Source organism: Aulonocara sp. 'chitande type north' Nkhata Bay, linkage group LG3, assembly GCF_057382095.1.
Source record: "Aulonocara sp. 'chitande type north' Nkhata Bay isolate Kocher_YH1m ecotype deep benthic linkage group LG3, A_spYH_male_GT1.1, whole genome shotgun sequence".
Lineage (NCBI taxonomy): Eukaryota > Metazoa > Chordata > Actinopteri > Cichliformes > Cichlidae > Aulonocara > Aulonocara sp. 'chitande type north' Nkhata Bay.
The window spans coordinates 42,508,241-42,523,127 of NC_141346.1; the positions used below are offsets into that span (position 1 = coordinate 42,508,241).

The following is a 14,887-nucleotide window of genomic DNA, read 5'->3' on the forward strand; positions in this document are numbered from 1 at the left end:
ATTGTGCCAACCACTGCAGGATCCAAGTGGTAACATGGATAGCAATGCAATATTTCAAACTACCTCATCATTTGGTATTTCTTCGTCATTTTGTGTAAAATGTATCATCATGAAGAGTCTTTTGTTAGACTTTGCTGAATGGTTTGAACTGAATGTTTTTCAGTACATCAGGAGCAAGAACTATGGTGAAGTTGTAAGTAGTGTGCATGGAGGTTATGCAGTGGAAAAAACAAAAGTTCTTGTAAAAGACAAATGTGAGCTTGATACATTACGTGATCATTATTTGCAGCTCATCCATCCTTTGCTGGAGGAGCTAAAATACTATTTAGAACATTTTAAGCCAAAAGGTATTTCTAGCTTTATACTTAAACCTGCTTTGTTAGCATTAAGTATCAAAGCTAACTGGTTTTAGGTTTAGGACTAATTGGTCAAATTGTGCTTTTGTTAGCTAAACCTGACCCATTAGCTTTTGTTCTTTGGCTAAGCGGTTCTTGTTCCTAAAGCTAACAAAGTGGGTGTGTATGGGAACATCTTACACATTAGTCTTTGAGCCTACAAGTCAGGTTTAGCCACAAAACCTACTTTGTTAGCTGGCACTGGGCTTACTTAGCCTAGGAAGAAAAGCTAATTGGTTATATTTAGAAACAAAGAATACTTTGTTAGCTTCAACTATGAAGGCTACTTAATCTTTCACGTTTCCTAGGCCTTGCTTTTTGCAACTTTAGTAAAGTCCCAGGCTTTTAAAGTATTGGAAATGCTAGCCTAATTATAAAAATTACCAGGATGCTCAATACCACCTCCTCACTACATGAAAAGGTGAGGACAGATGTTTGAAATATTCTCATGAGATCTCATAATTTCACCAAACTACAGAGACCTTTTATGTAATTAGACACTGAGGTGTTTTCAGAGGGAAGACAGTTTCTGGTTGCAATGACGGTGCATATTTCACATTTTTGAAGCTAAATTAAGGGTATTTTCTGTTATCGTCCTAATATTACATCTACTATTACAGTTACATTACTATTAAGGGTCTTTATAGTGTTTATCCTTAAAACTCTGCAGATCACTGTCCAGTTAGTCCTCTTTGTTGCTGGGTACTTATAACCTAAAACAATAAATTATAACAAAACAAACAACAAAAGTAAATTATGAGCCTTTTAATTTGTATGGTGCAGCACATACAGAGGAGCATCACAGCAGATATACAGACAAGAAACAGAACTGCTCATCTCAACGATGCTCTTTCTGCCAGCAGACAAAGATTTGCACAGCTGCTCATCACAAATCTAGCATTTAAACATCTGCACATTTTAGTCAATTGGCTCTTTATGCTCCATTTCCAAGGTGAGAAGACCGATCAGCCCGTTGCACGCATAAATCCAGTTTAAATCTTCAGCAGGCGCGAAGAATGTAAACAAAAGGAAACAGACTGTCACTGTTTAAAGCTGGTATCAGGAGCTATAAACTTCACTAACAAAAGTACCCTTGAATGTAAACACGGTTTAATCAGCCATTTATAGCTCAGCCCTTGTAATAGTATATCCATCAGCTCAGTCATGTTGTTTAGAAATGTTTGTTGGCACAAAAACACTGTCATGTGTACTTTTCCAGCTTTTATTGGAACTGTTCCAGCATTTTTATTGTTTTTTTATCTGGGTGAGGCAGGTTCACTGACTTAAAGGAAACATTTTCAGTAGAAGTTCGTAGGTACTCCATCTCTAGCAAATCTTTTGTAAATGCCTGACTTCCTACTACACTTGATAAAACTTCAGAGCCACCGCTTTCCTCATTATCTGGAAAAAAAATCTGTTTTTTTCCATTCATAATTGGCTTTTTCGCTTTTATCCGCCTTGTTTTTCTCTGTGCCGCTGAAATCTCCCATCTCATTATCAGTATTTTCCTCAGAGTTCTTGGTCATGTTTTTCCACTGTACTCATCATCATCATCAGAGTTTAAATTCGAACGGTTCATCGCTTTCTTTTGCTCGGTCGTAGCTGTCACGTTTGGAAAATGATCCATATCAGTTGGCCTGTCAGGAGATTCTGTTGTTTCCATGACACCACTGAACGAAGCACTTCGAAGAACATCGGTGTAAGTGACGGCTTTAACTTCGGCGGGGCGCTTGGGCAGCCTGACTATGGCCACAGTGTGATTGGTGAATGTAGAATCGCCGAGCTTTTTGCTGTTTCTGTGTCTTGCCTTCGCGTGTTTGGCTCTCACGGAGCGGCTGGTGGAGGTGTGGAGCAGGGTTGCCTTCATCTCAGCAGGTTTGCTTTGGTTGGGTGTCCTTAGCTCTGATTTTTGCTTTGATGCAAAAGTGAGGCGCCCCGCTGACCTCAAATGAGCGGAGGAGACTATGTAAGATGCTGATACTGGATCTTGCATCGGGTGTTGCCACCATATTTTGTTGCGAGCCTGTGCTGTCGTGTTTTTTAAGGACTTGAATCTCCGGAAAGTGTAGGGTCTGCTGCTGTTTTTACCAGGTAAGACTAATACAGAATCCTCTGCTGTCTTTAAATATGGTTTAAGGTCAACACTGCTCAACTCCTTTGGAGTCCATGTTGATGTATTGCTGCTGCCTGGCTCAGTTTGATTGGAAATTTTGAAGCTTCTCGGTTCTGAGGTCTGTCGACGTCCGACTTTAATACCATCAAGATCCTGCTGGAGTCTGGCAGATTTGTCCGGTCCTTGAACTGAAGGTTTGGCTCCCTCGAGTGGTCGAGAGTCGGATCTTTTTGGAGCTTTTGTTATTTTGTAGGTTCTGAATTGTCTGTAGTTGAGGTTTCTGTCCACACCAGGGTCACTTTTAGGTGTCATTACTTGCATAAACCCTGATACAAACAGCATGGGTGTTGTGACTGGGATTAAGGTGCTGGGTGAAGGTGAAGAATAAACTACAGGGTTTTTCTCCAACATTACCGGTGGTGTTGTAGTAATAGCAGATCCTCCTCTTTGGCCAAAACTGTACCTTTGGAGCAGAGCAGGGTAAAAATTTGACATTTTAAACTTATAATGTTTCATGTTCTCAAAGCTGTGCTGTTTGGAGTTTGGCTGTTCTTTAAAGGTGAGAGCGCGTGGCTTCTTTACAGCTTGCCACACAGGATTTTTAAACTCTTTGAAGCCAAAGATACTTTGTGTGCCCCCTCCTGGTTTTTGGATTGGCACCAAATCTCTTGTAGTTGCATTGACTTTGCTGACTGAAAGAGGTTCCTCACTTCTGGTGGCATACCCGTGTGTGGAATAAATGTGAGGTGAAGGGGAAAAACTTGCCATATTCTTCGTTTTTACTGGAGCAAGATGGAGATCGGAAGATTGTTCTGTGATGTGAGGAGGAAGAACTAAGCTGGAGATGGGTCTTTTTAAATCTTTGTGCATCTGTTCATCATTCTGAGCCGCACTAGTATGATGATATGGCAGATTGGAAGTAATTTGCTTGGTTGTATCTTTTGTGTTATAATACCTGGATCCAAATCTGCTGGCAGCAGGTACATCAGAGGGCCTTTGATTATCTGATGTAATGAAAGCATTGCTTTGTCCACTTAAAGCCTCTCGTCCATCTCCCACAACTCTATTAACTGAGGTCTCAGGGCCCTTGAAAAGATACGCTTGCATCTTTTTGTGTCTTTGTGTCTGACCGTTGCTCATTGAGTCTCGCCCATGGGGGGAATCTGTGATGGATGATGTCAGTTTTTCTGCGCTTGGGTTTGTGTTAATAATGGGGGTGTTTGCGCCATTGCTGATTGATGTTGCGTGAGGAGCCAGATGACTTGTAGAGCTGAGAAAATTGCTTGATTGACTCCCTCTCCATGTACTCTGTGCCCCAACTGCTGGAGATTCATTTGTCTCTTTATAGTCACTGTAACGCCCCCTTGGTGTTTCCCAATAACCACTCGTCTGGGATGAAGAAAGAGAAAAAGAAAATGGGTTTCCAGGAGATTTATCTTCATCCGTCCTTGAAGAATCAGTCTTTGCAACTTGTCCTCTGCTGTAAGGTTTTGGAATATATTTCAGGTCCCAAATTTTTGAAAAACTCAAGCTTTGGTGACTGCCAGCTTTTTCTGTAGGTGGTTTTCTAATAATCATTGACTGGGAATCATGAAAATTTCCAATTAGGGCTTCTTTCTGAGTGAGCGTGGGGTCATTCCCTTTGGACCTCCATCTCTCTGCGCTTTGCCCTCCGTGCTGGGGAGAGGATCTGCTAGTTAAAAAGCTGCTTGCCGGCCTCGCTCCATCTGTTCTATGGCCTCTCTGCACTTTTATTATTCTCACTCGAGACTGCCTGCTTGCTGGGCTGTTTTGACCGTCACTGTAAATACCTTGTGTAACCTGTAAAGGTTTTGATTGCTGATCAATGATTGACGGAGTCCCTCTATAATTTCCACGCGTCTTAGTTTCGTCATCAGTTCCAGTGTGAAGTCCAGTTTCTGTTGACAGCAGACCAGTAGAGGCGGGACGATGTTGCCTATACGGAGTGTAAAGTTGTCTCCAGGCGTTGTACGTCGCTCCATTGTGCTTCTGAGTTGCTGTGTAACTGGCTGAAAGTGAAAACAGATAGAAAATTATAAACTAAAATATTTTACATATCATATAGCCTGGCAATTGGATGACTGACAACTCTAGCAGGTTTAAAGCCCGTGTTATGTCTTCTTGAAAGAGGTCTGATGACCTACATGATTGCCAAAGTTTCACATAATGACGACATTGTATCTACAAGTAATCCCTTTGGAAGCTCTGGTTTCAGGCTGCTGTCGATTCTCAGTTTCAAGCTTTCCCCCCTCATTACACTGTTAAAATTTCAGGCAAACACCCAGATATTCAAGGAATTACAACTGGTACGAAACAACAAAGTTTTATTGTATGCTGATGATATCCTACCCTCTCTTTTAATGCTAGCAAGGAAAGCCATGGTGAAGTGGATTGGCAAGGATCATCACTACATTTCTATGTGGAAATCTCAGAGGTTGTGAATCTGGAAAAGCAGCATCTCATCTCTTTGACATAGTTTCTTGTTTTGCTTTCGTTTGTTTACTTATATTTAAAAATGTAATAAAAAGAACAGTGTTATGCAAACTTTTCACCCCATGTACCAAAAATGAGAGCTTCACAGGATATTAAACTGAATACATTTTATATAACCTTAGTTTTATATAGAACCAATTTGATTTAACTGACATCTTAACTACGACACTTACAGCAAGTTATTATTTTCTAGAGGAGTCTAAGTCACGGTGACCTGTTAAAATCTTTGCTCTGGAAACAGTCAAACATCCACAGGAAGAACAATCTAAACACAACAGAACTGAAACACTGAACACAACACCGCAGAATTAAAGATGGGAAGCTAAGCAGTCTTGTTACTGCAAATGTTTTTTCATAATTATTAAATGAATCATGTTTGCGCCACTATATTTAATAAATAAACATTAGCTAAATCCACCGATTCAAATTAAATTGTTTGGCGTTTATAGAGTTTGTGCCGGTGAGATCATCTGCTGCTATGCTATCATCTGCTATTCAACCCTTCTGTTTGCAAGAGGAATCAAGTCAGAAGAAAGTTAGTCTTTAGAGGGCGCTCAGCTTCAGAAAGTGGATGAACTTGGCAGTCTGCACCATGGTCCTGTGACTTGTGAGTCATGCAAAATTCTCTGGCATCTTAGATTAAAAACTGATTCCTGACTGTAACACTTGTATTTCATAATCTTCCCTTATATGATGTAAGATTACTGTTACTGAAGATGAAATGTTTATTTTCTTCCCTCACGCCAGATGGCTGCCCCCCCACCCCTGTCTGAAAACCCCAACAATCTTCTCTCTACTATTGCAGGATTTTTACTTTTGCAATTTAAAGTGACTTGAGGGGACAGTTGTTGTTGATACTTTATAAATTTAAAAAATGGAATCAAATTGATCTTATTAAAATAAGATCCTTATCTAAATGACCTGGAAACTGTTTGTGACATCCCTGATAAAAGTGCGTTCTGCCATCATTAACACCATCAGCTTTGTTGAAATAAATACTATGACTCTCCAGCTAACACATGCACAGCAAAACCCCACAACAGCCATTAGGATGAGCATGCTTGGGCTCACCTCTCGCAGAATCTGGGCACACAATAAACAGCACGATGGCTGCACAGATCGGCACAAACACAAGGACTCTGGAGAGATAAAAATTACACCCAAATGTAGATAGATAGAACTGAACTGTCGTCACAAATAATTGCTAGTGCTTTTCAGATGTTTTATCTGCATGTGCAAAAAAACCCCACAAAATACTGTGTACCGTTTACCTCAGGTGAGGAGCAAAGTTGCTGAACATGATCAGCAACTTTTTTCCAGGTTTATACGACTAGTAAAAGCTGCAGCAGCGCCGTTAGTCGGTATCTTTTACTTGAACCATGTAGGGGATCTTGCAGCTCTGCTGGTGCTTGTCAGTCTGATTGGAGGCAATACAGTTCACCTGGCCTCAGGTGACCAACTTCCTGGAGCTATGAGCAAAGGGCTATTTGTTGTTTTTCTGACTTCAGTGAATTTTATGTAAAACATTAACTTTCCTTTTTTGTCTACACTCCTCTTTCCTTTGAAAGGCCGTACATTTCCCCTTCAATTTACTTATCAGCTTTTAATTATGACAATAATAAATTCAAACTTTGTTGTTTTTTATCAAAAGGCAAATCACTAAAAATCCACAGAAAGCTTCAAACTGTGTTTTTAAAAAAATGTGTTTATTTTTTTAAATATTAAATACTTTCATAAAAACAAATAAAAAAAAAAACAATAAATATCAAAACAGTTGCATCTGTACATAAGTGGGGCTGAAAAGGCTGCTTTGGCATCACATTTGGCTACACAGCGGCCAAACAAGGAATCAAAACATTCACAGTGTCCACATGGCTTTATCATCATCGCCATCAAGTCCATTTTAAGATGATTCGTCACTCATACTGCATTACTCTGGGGCCATATGGGCTGCTCAAAACATGTGGCAGGACATCATGGCGAGGGCCCTCAGGTCTTCACTGGTCATACAGTCTTCTGAAAGAAAGAGAGAGCACATTAGAAAACAATGAACAACTTAATTCAATGGAAACCTCCCTAAAGTTAAAGAATGTTGTTATTGAATGGATACACATGCCAGTTCTTACAAAAGGTACCGAAGAAAGTGTGATCAAACCAAACTATAGTGTGACTAAGTTTGCATCTCTTTACAGCACTAATCATTTACTTAAAATAAAAAGTTGGCTATTATTTTCCTTTTAGTTCCTATAGCAGTTGGATTATTCATGTGAAGTTTTTTTCCTTAAGATTTCAGAATAAAATCACTAAATGGACACAAACTTGAGATTTTTAGATGATATTTTGACAGTCTGGTTTCGCTGATACTTAATCGAGGATAAATCTGCCAGTGAAAGTATCATAAACCACAATCAGGGTCTCTCTTACCTTCTCTTCTCTGCTGGCCCTTGCCGTTTATCGCCTGCCAAACTTTCTTCAAAGACCGCCGGAGTCTCCCGCCTCCTGTGCCCGCGGAAGACTCGCTCTCCTCGGCTGGAGTCTCGGGAGCTGTCGCTTCCTCCTCGTCCCCTTGAACCTGATCGTCCACGTCGGGCTCGTTGAGGAGTCCCGCAGCCGTCAGCCGCTCCAGTGCGCTCTCGTCCACCCTCAGCTCGGCTCGGATCTTCCCATGATCGGAGATGGATGTGATGTGTCGGCACAGCGGGCATACGATCAACCTGCCAGCCCCCAGATGCGCATCTCCGGGTCCCAGGGGCCTGGACAGGGCCAAGAGGCAGCTCTCGCAGAAGCTGTGCTTGCACTGGAGCTCCCGGGGACACCGCCGACCCGCGTTGTAGGTCTGGTAACAAACCCCGCACTCGAGTTCCTCTGCGCACATGTCGTTTTCTGATGCTGGCGTTTCGTCCTTAAAGTTTGAATGAACCAGAAGGCGAGTCGCTCTCAGCTTTATTCAAACTGCACCGAGAGAGGCGGGGCGTGGACGTCCTGTCGGAAACCTAACCTTTCAGACCCAACTAAACACGGCCGATGAGTCACAAGCCCCACGTGATGTAACGATACTGCTGACAATGACGCCATGAGAAGTGGTTCCAAAACACACAGACACGCACACCCAGCTACAGTAACACAGTAACAAGTGTGTATCTACACAGAATATCCACATTAAACATACAGAGTTTGTTTTCATTCATCCTTGTCTCTCACACACTCCTCTATCACTGTGCAGTACATGACAGGCAGGAGGGCAAGATACAACAAGTCAAGCTGTGTAGACATTTCTAATAGTCCCAGGAAGTTATCTTCAGAGATCAGAGAAATGTCTTTCACATATCAGACTAGGCTTTTCCTTCTTATCTAGTTGTGTATGTGTGTATATGCGTGGGTGACGTCGGCTCTTCCCTCTCCACAGTAATCCCCCAAATAAAACTCCTATCAGATAATCCAGCCCTAACTCCTTTCATGGTGATTTCCGCTGTGCCACAGTCTCGGCCAAAAATCACAAAGCCAGAACCTCTCCTGTTCTCTCCGTTTGTGTGTTTCCTGTGTGAGTTGTAGAGTCTTTTGTTCTCTCTGTTCTTTTTACGCCTTCCCACTTTTCCCCCCTGCATTGATCTTACTGTACAGGGTATAATTATGTAAAGCACCAGGTCTCTTTCTTAATACTCAAAGGAAAATGGGATCATATCCTGTGAAGTATTTCGTTTTTGTTTTTTTTAGAAAAGGGGTGTTTGGGTTTTTTGTAATGGGTATATACATGAACCACTTTTCACCTGTTTAACTACAGACACACAGAACTTATACTGAAATGTTACGACTAATGTTTCAAGTCAACAAACCTAACCAGGAGTGATGCTCACTGATGCAAATATCCAATTAGTCAGTCACATCGCAGCAACTCGATATATTTAGGCATACGCCTGCCATGTAAACTGGAGCTGCCAGGGATCGAACCACCAGCCTTCTGAATAGTAGGCCTGGTCTACCTCCTGATCTACAACCAGACAGATATAAAGGCAAAATGGGCTCTAACTGGTTTGCTCATGCCTACTTGAGAAGTAGGGCGTGTGTCAATAATTTTAAGGGCTTTCTGAATCTTGCACAACCAACCTTTAAACACAGCATGTGTGATACAAACAAACTACGCCAACGCCAACGAACACAAGGGACAGACCTCAGGTGGGTTACATGTCGGTTTCACTTGCTGTTTACGCTTCAGTACAAGTTTACAGTTTTATTTGTCATATGCAGGAAACAGCAGCACACACTTTATTCCCGGTAAGCAAAGCTAAGTGAACAGGTACCTTCCAAGTAATATAACAATAAACTAAATAGTAGGTCAGATCACTTAGATCAACATGGGTGTGTAAAATGAGTGAAAAAACACTTTAAGATCAACAGTTTAGGAAAATCATATCGAAAAATCTTAAGTCACAAGTTAAACTGTCTACTGTGAAAATTCTCCACCTGAGCTGTTTCAGGTTTCTGAGCTGGTCAGCAGGATCTCAGTAATGCTAAAGAGAAAGGAACCAGCCGTCAATTAAAAACCAGTGATGGTCTTTGCATGGAGCCTGCATCTCACGTGTTTATATCGCTGTATTAATTACAAAGGTGTAAAAACTATACACCTTCCAAACCGATACCAAAGTTTCTCTGTATGTGAGGAAACCTCTATGATGATCAGTTTCTCCATTTGAAGAGCATGAGAGGTGGCCACTGAATGAATCAAGGAATCTGAGCATGTATGCTATGTACAAACTGCAAGGATGTTTAATAATTTCAGCCTAAGCCCTACTTTCTATTTTAAAATCCCAACATGCTGACTGTGTGGAAGCATAATAACATGATACGCAAGCGGAGTAGTGCAAGTCATGATCGAGAGACACCAATCTGTCATTTTCTGTCTTTTGTGTCCTGGTTACCTTTACATCACTGAGGGTTTAATTACTGCTCAGCGAGCCACACAGGTGCCTCACTGGGGACCAGACGGATAAAATCAGGTGAGACTGAGCGAAAACAAAAGGTTGCCAGTCAGCTGAGCTCAGACATTATAAACTCGCCTGATTAATGTGCACCGTAACGAGAACAGATCTGTACCGACATGAGAGAAACTGCGTGTGCCTGTGAAGAAGAAGGCGCCGGTGTTGTAGGTGGGAAACAAAGGTTCCTTGGATGAGTGGGAAGCGGAGCGCAGTGGGTAAGTGACTCTCTGATCTCTTTTACGTTTGTGATGATGGAGCGCTGTGTGTTACTCTGTGTACAGTCCCAGCAGGCCCGCTCGCCTAGAAAAGAGTTCACTTAAGTATGCATAGCTGTCTTCCACAGGTCGCTTTCATTCACTAAAATGCTTAGTTTGGCTCTAAAAGTCGACTTTCTGTTCTCATTGCATGAATGTGCTGATGACTTATTGAAGAAAGGCTTTCAGGTTGCCATGGACCGATTCAAAGGGGACCCGGTGTGCTAAGCAACAGTCCCCCACTGAGTGTGTGTGGCTTACCTCGTCATTGTCCCGTGCGAGACACAAATATAGAAAAGCAAAGCGCCAGTAAAGCTACACAATTCTACTGATTCCTTTCATAAATCACAGATCAAATGACATCAACAAATGTTACAGACTGTCAGTGTGTCTGACCAAAAGGTTTTAGGCCTTAAAGTAAAGTATTGTGTATTTCCTTGTATCGTTTTTATGGTATATACAGTGCCGTGGGAAAGTCTTGACTGTGCCATGATTGCTTTACATTTTGATACCAAGGAGCCAGAGTTCTTGTAATTTTTAAAGTTGACTTGAGCAGTATTTCTCCACAATTTCCAAAGGTCATGTTCAGTCCAGTCCTTATACCTGACCATTTCCAGAGGAGTGGTTTTGTATTAACCTCTTAACACTCACCTGTGAACCACTCAAGTCTAAAACGTATCTAACTCGAGGGATGAGCGGTTTTTGTGTCTACACATAACAGAAAACTTAAAACATAAAATGGCGTGTTTTTGTGAGTGAGTCTCAAAGACCTATCAGCCCAAAGCTTTGCATATTTCAGCATGGTGTGCAGTGTGTCCTCAAAAAATCTGAGGAAACTGGGCAAAAGAAGAAGCAGCAGGTCTAAAAAAAACTATCTACAGCAGATGCTGTTCAAACCTTCTGTGTATTACAAACAACCAATTACAAGAAAGTTGCCTTAAAGAGAGAGGCACTAAAAATGGGTTGTTTTTGTCACAGGATGAACAGCGGGGCTGCACTTAAGTATAAGAAAAAAAGCATTATTTAAAATATAAATTATGCAAAGCTACTGTAGTAGAATCCAAGAATCAGAAACTGTGGAAATGAGCATAACAGTTTCCCTGAATTTGACTTCTGGCAGCAGCTTCTCATTGCAGACAACCTTATCAATCTTCACATCTAATGACAGGAAAGCAAAGCAGGGCATTTCCCAAAAAGTCTTCTTCCCATAAAGATTTTATTTGACTCTAACACAGCCACGGTGTTAAAATGCTGGGCTGCTGTGTCAATTCAACACACCTTTTGAAAAGAGTCTTTGTGTTAGAGATCCACTTAGTTGATTTAAAATTACACTTCCATGAAGTAGAAGAAAGCCGGTAAAAGCCAGCCCAACAAAAACGCTGGGTCTTACATCACCCTGAGTTCAGTATGACATCACTCAGTAAATAAATAATGACTTCTGGCTCGGTACACGCAATCTGTTTGCAACACAAACCGCTTCCCCTAAGTGCCTCCAAATACAGTAATTTTGATACCAACATTTCTTATGTTTTCTTAATTTAAAAAAAAAACCAGCTGCTTTGAATGACTGAAGTGGAACAAGCCTGAGCTGGGAAAAGACGACGTGCTCTGACAAACACACACACCCACAAATGGAGAAATCTTAGAGTGACTGATTACTTCCTTTCCCGACTATTTTGTATATTTTTCTCTGACTGTGTGTGTGTGTCTGTGCTATCTAGCACGCACTCAAGGGCAAAGGTGATTGTGAGTAAGTGAGGGGGGTGGTGGATGGTGGATGTGTGAGCGGTTAAACGGATGAATGCTATGACTCATGGGCCGTGGAATCTGTTCATGAAAGTTAAAGAAACAAAGGATCTTTGGGGGAGCAGATCCTGATGTTTCTGTCTCACGGAAAGTCGACATGAAGTTTATGTTGATCATGTTTTCTCTCTACAGAGTTTAACATCTTTAGCTAAAAACTCATCCCCGACTTGCCTCTCGCCAGTTCTTCTACATCCACCCACTCCCACACCATGTCAGGGCATGTTGCCCCAGTGCCGCAGAAGGGGGATCCCGCTGCTGCTTCCGTGCCCAGCCGTGGCTCCGGTCCAGGGGAACCCATGGATGTGGAATGCCCCATCTGCTACCAGGAGTACAACTGCTACAACAAATGCCCCCGGATGTTGGAGTGTCTCCACGTTTTTTGCACTGAGTGCCTCCAGAGGATCCAGCTCTGCCCCCCTGACGCCCACAGCCCACAAGCCATTCCTTGCCCTCTCTGCCGCCATCTGACCCCACTGGAAACCGGGGATGCCCTCACCTTACCCTGCAACTCCCGCATCCTGTCCAGGCTGCCCCCCGGGGCCTTCCACCTGCCCATGACTGTGACCTCGCGGATGGCTACAGTCACCCAGAGAGTGGTGCTCTCCATGGAGGGCAACAGCAACAGGGACACCCGCTTCATCATCTTACCCACCGTCAGCCTGCGGGTGCAGCAGATGCACCCCGAAACCCCTTATGGCACAGCGCCTGGCCTGGTGGGCGAAGAGGAGATCATACAGCAGAGCAGGAAGACGCTGTTTTGTGTACAGATCCTGGCTGTCATCTTCTGGGTGCTGTTTGTGATCACTTGTGTGTTCGGGGTGGTGTTTGGGCCACATTTCCTGAACAGGAAATTTTAGAGTTACAGAAATTGTTTGCCAGTCTTTTTCTATTAACATGCTTTTTTAAGTGTACTTAGCATTCACCCTGTAATCAAATTAAGTTTTTACTTATTAGAGCTGCTCCTTTATTCAAAAGGGGTTGCTCCAGAAGACAGCTCTGCATATGGGATTTGGTAGAATTTTTTTGTGTTACAGTGGATACCCTTCCTGACACAACTCCAAAGGAGTTTGTGTCTCCTCCTGATCTTGAACTGGTGACCGTTCACATTCAAACTACTACACTAGAGTCCAATCCTTAAATGTGTCCTTACTGAATGCCTTAAGTACAGATTTTTAATCAGTGATAGCTTGATAAAGCGTGCCCCCTAGTGGTTAATAGGGAAACAACCAAACCCTAAGGTTTCTTTAATCGTTCTCATCATGCTTATTATGTTTGATAATATCATTTTGCAGCGGCTGACTCTGCTGCCAAAGAATAAATTAAATGAGGTCCTCAGTCCTTACATCAGTCCTTTACTTTGTGCAGGGTGTGCACATGTTTGGAAATCAGTGAAAGTGGCCTAACTTTAATAATCTACTTGAGAACGCACATGTATTTATTTCATCAGTGTGCACTCATTTCTCTCACCTGTGATGTAAACTACAGCAAACGTAATTGAGCATACAAAAGTTTGAACCGTACCTCACACAGAAACTTCAGTACACAGTTATAACTGTTTTTCATGGATGAACACATCTGCCCCATTATGGAGAATAACTTTCATGGTAAGTGATATGATTTCTCTGTGCTTAATATGTTGGTATTATGTTTTGTGAAGTTGTAATTATTAAAGGAAGGAAAATGAAGTATTGAAGGAGGGCATGTAGAGGGTTGGTGGGACAGAGGAGGAGATAGCTGCAAGAAGATGATTAGCAATGAATAAAAACACGAGTACACATGAGTTTCTTTTTAACCTGTGGCTAGACAAACATTGTGCTGATATTAATTATTAATTTCTAGTTTTAGGTCATTTGAAACATGAAATATGCACTGTGTTAATAAAAAGCTCACCCTAAGCACTGTATTCTTCTGTTTGACATTGCCACCCAATTAAACATGCAGTTTGTCCCATTAGTGCCTTTTGTCACCCAGTGTCCAGGTTTCAGTTCATTTCAAGGGTACCTGTGGCTCAGGTGTGGGTCAGCAACGAATCAGAGGGTCAAAAAACAGAGCAATTACCAATAAGTGATTTTAGATATTTTCCAAAAAGTTATTTTAAATTTTAAACTATTATAAATGACTTATTGGCCTATAATCCCCCCCCCAAAAAAAAAAAAATGTCAAAGATGTCTCTCATGAATGATGTCATGGCATTTTGACTCAGAAAGAACATTCCTGTCACTAAAAGGCTAAAATAAGCTGCAGTCAGTTTTTGGCAGAGTTACTGTTATATAGCTTTTATTTATCCGGATGCAAAGTCTCATTGACATTAAAAATGTCATTTTCAAGATCACAATTCTATAAAGATAGTTCTTGTGGCCAAAAAGGTCTGGATTCATTATAATGTAGACACAATAACGCAGATTCATGAAGACACTTGCAAAATAGGTAATTTCTTTATTTTATATATAAAGGTACTGAAACCTTCGTTACCCTTTTGCATCCATCGCAGTGGTGTTAATGTTAGAGAAAATGGTGCTTATGGACATATAAAAGCACTTTATGAATGTGTGTGACTGGGTGAATAAAGGCTCGCAGTAAGAAAGCCTTTTGAGTGTTTAACCTGAGTAGATAGGCGCTATTTAAGCACCAGTCCATTTATCATTTACAGTCTTGAAGTTTAATGCTCCATACTATTTAACCAACTGATGGAAATAAAAGCTCATTATTAAAATGTTAGACTAAAAAACAAAAAAAGTATTAAAAGAAATATTCAGAAAAATATATGAACGTGAACAGGCTGTGAATATATAGTATAAAATACCATTAGAGACGCTTTATTTATGTATG

The 14,887-nt window shown here is 41.5% G+C and overlaps 3 protein-coding genes across 4 annotated transcripts; 1 reads left to right on the plus strand and 2 right to left on the minus strand.

Annotated features, from left to right (window-relative positions):
• Positions 1 to 1,695: 1,695 nt before the first annotated feature.
• LOC147335750 (uncharacterized) lies at positions 1,696 to 6,468 on the minus strand. The gene is made up of 3 exons (XM_086281678.1): positions 6,294 to 6,468; positions 6,094 to 6,161; positions 1,696 to 4,538 (listed from the first exon to the last, which is right to left on the minus strand). The coding sequence occupies exons 1-3, from the start codon at positions 6,320 to 6,322 to the stop codon at positions 1,918 to 1,920; spliced, it is 2,718 nt and encodes a 905-aa protein (XP_086137804.1). The 5' UTR covers positions 6,323 to 6,468; the 3' UTR covers positions 1,696 to 1,917.
• Positions 6,469 to 6,707: 239 nt separating this feature from the next.
• LOC147335751 (RING finger protein 227) lies at positions 6,708 to 7,950 on the minus strand. Of its 2 annotated transcripts, none has more exons than XM_086287541.1 (2): positions 7,447 to 7,950; positions 6,708 to 7,035 (listed from the first exon to the last, which is right to left on the minus strand). In XM_086287541.1, exons 1-2 carry the CDS (start codon positions 7,895 to 7,897, stop codon positions 6,977 to 6,979), a joined length of 510 nt encoding a protein of 169 aa, XP_086143667.1. In that variant the 5' UTR covers positions 7,898 to 7,950; the 3' UTR covers positions 6,708 to 6,976. The 2 variants fall into 2 exon arrangements, with proteins under 2 accessions (XP_086143667.1, XP_086143666.1); XM_086287540.1 differs by having other exon boundaries at positions 6,708 to 7,038; positions 7,447 to 7,946.
• A 2,193-nt stretch (positions 7,951 to 10,143) lies between these two features.
• LOC147335752 (E3 ubiquitin-protein ligase RNF182) lies at positions 10,144 to 13,987 on the plus strand. Its single transcript, XM_086287542.1, has 2 exons — positions 10,144 to 10,213; positions 12,191 to 13,987. Exon 2 carries the CDS (start codon positions 12,268 to 12,270, stop codon positions 12,913 to 12,915), a length of 648 nt encoding a protein of 215 aa, XP_086143668.1. The 5' UTR covers positions 10,144 to 10,213; positions 12,191 to 12,267; the 3' UTR covers positions 12,916 to 13,987.
• The last annotated feature ends 900 nt before the right edge of the window (positions 13,988 to 14,887 follow it).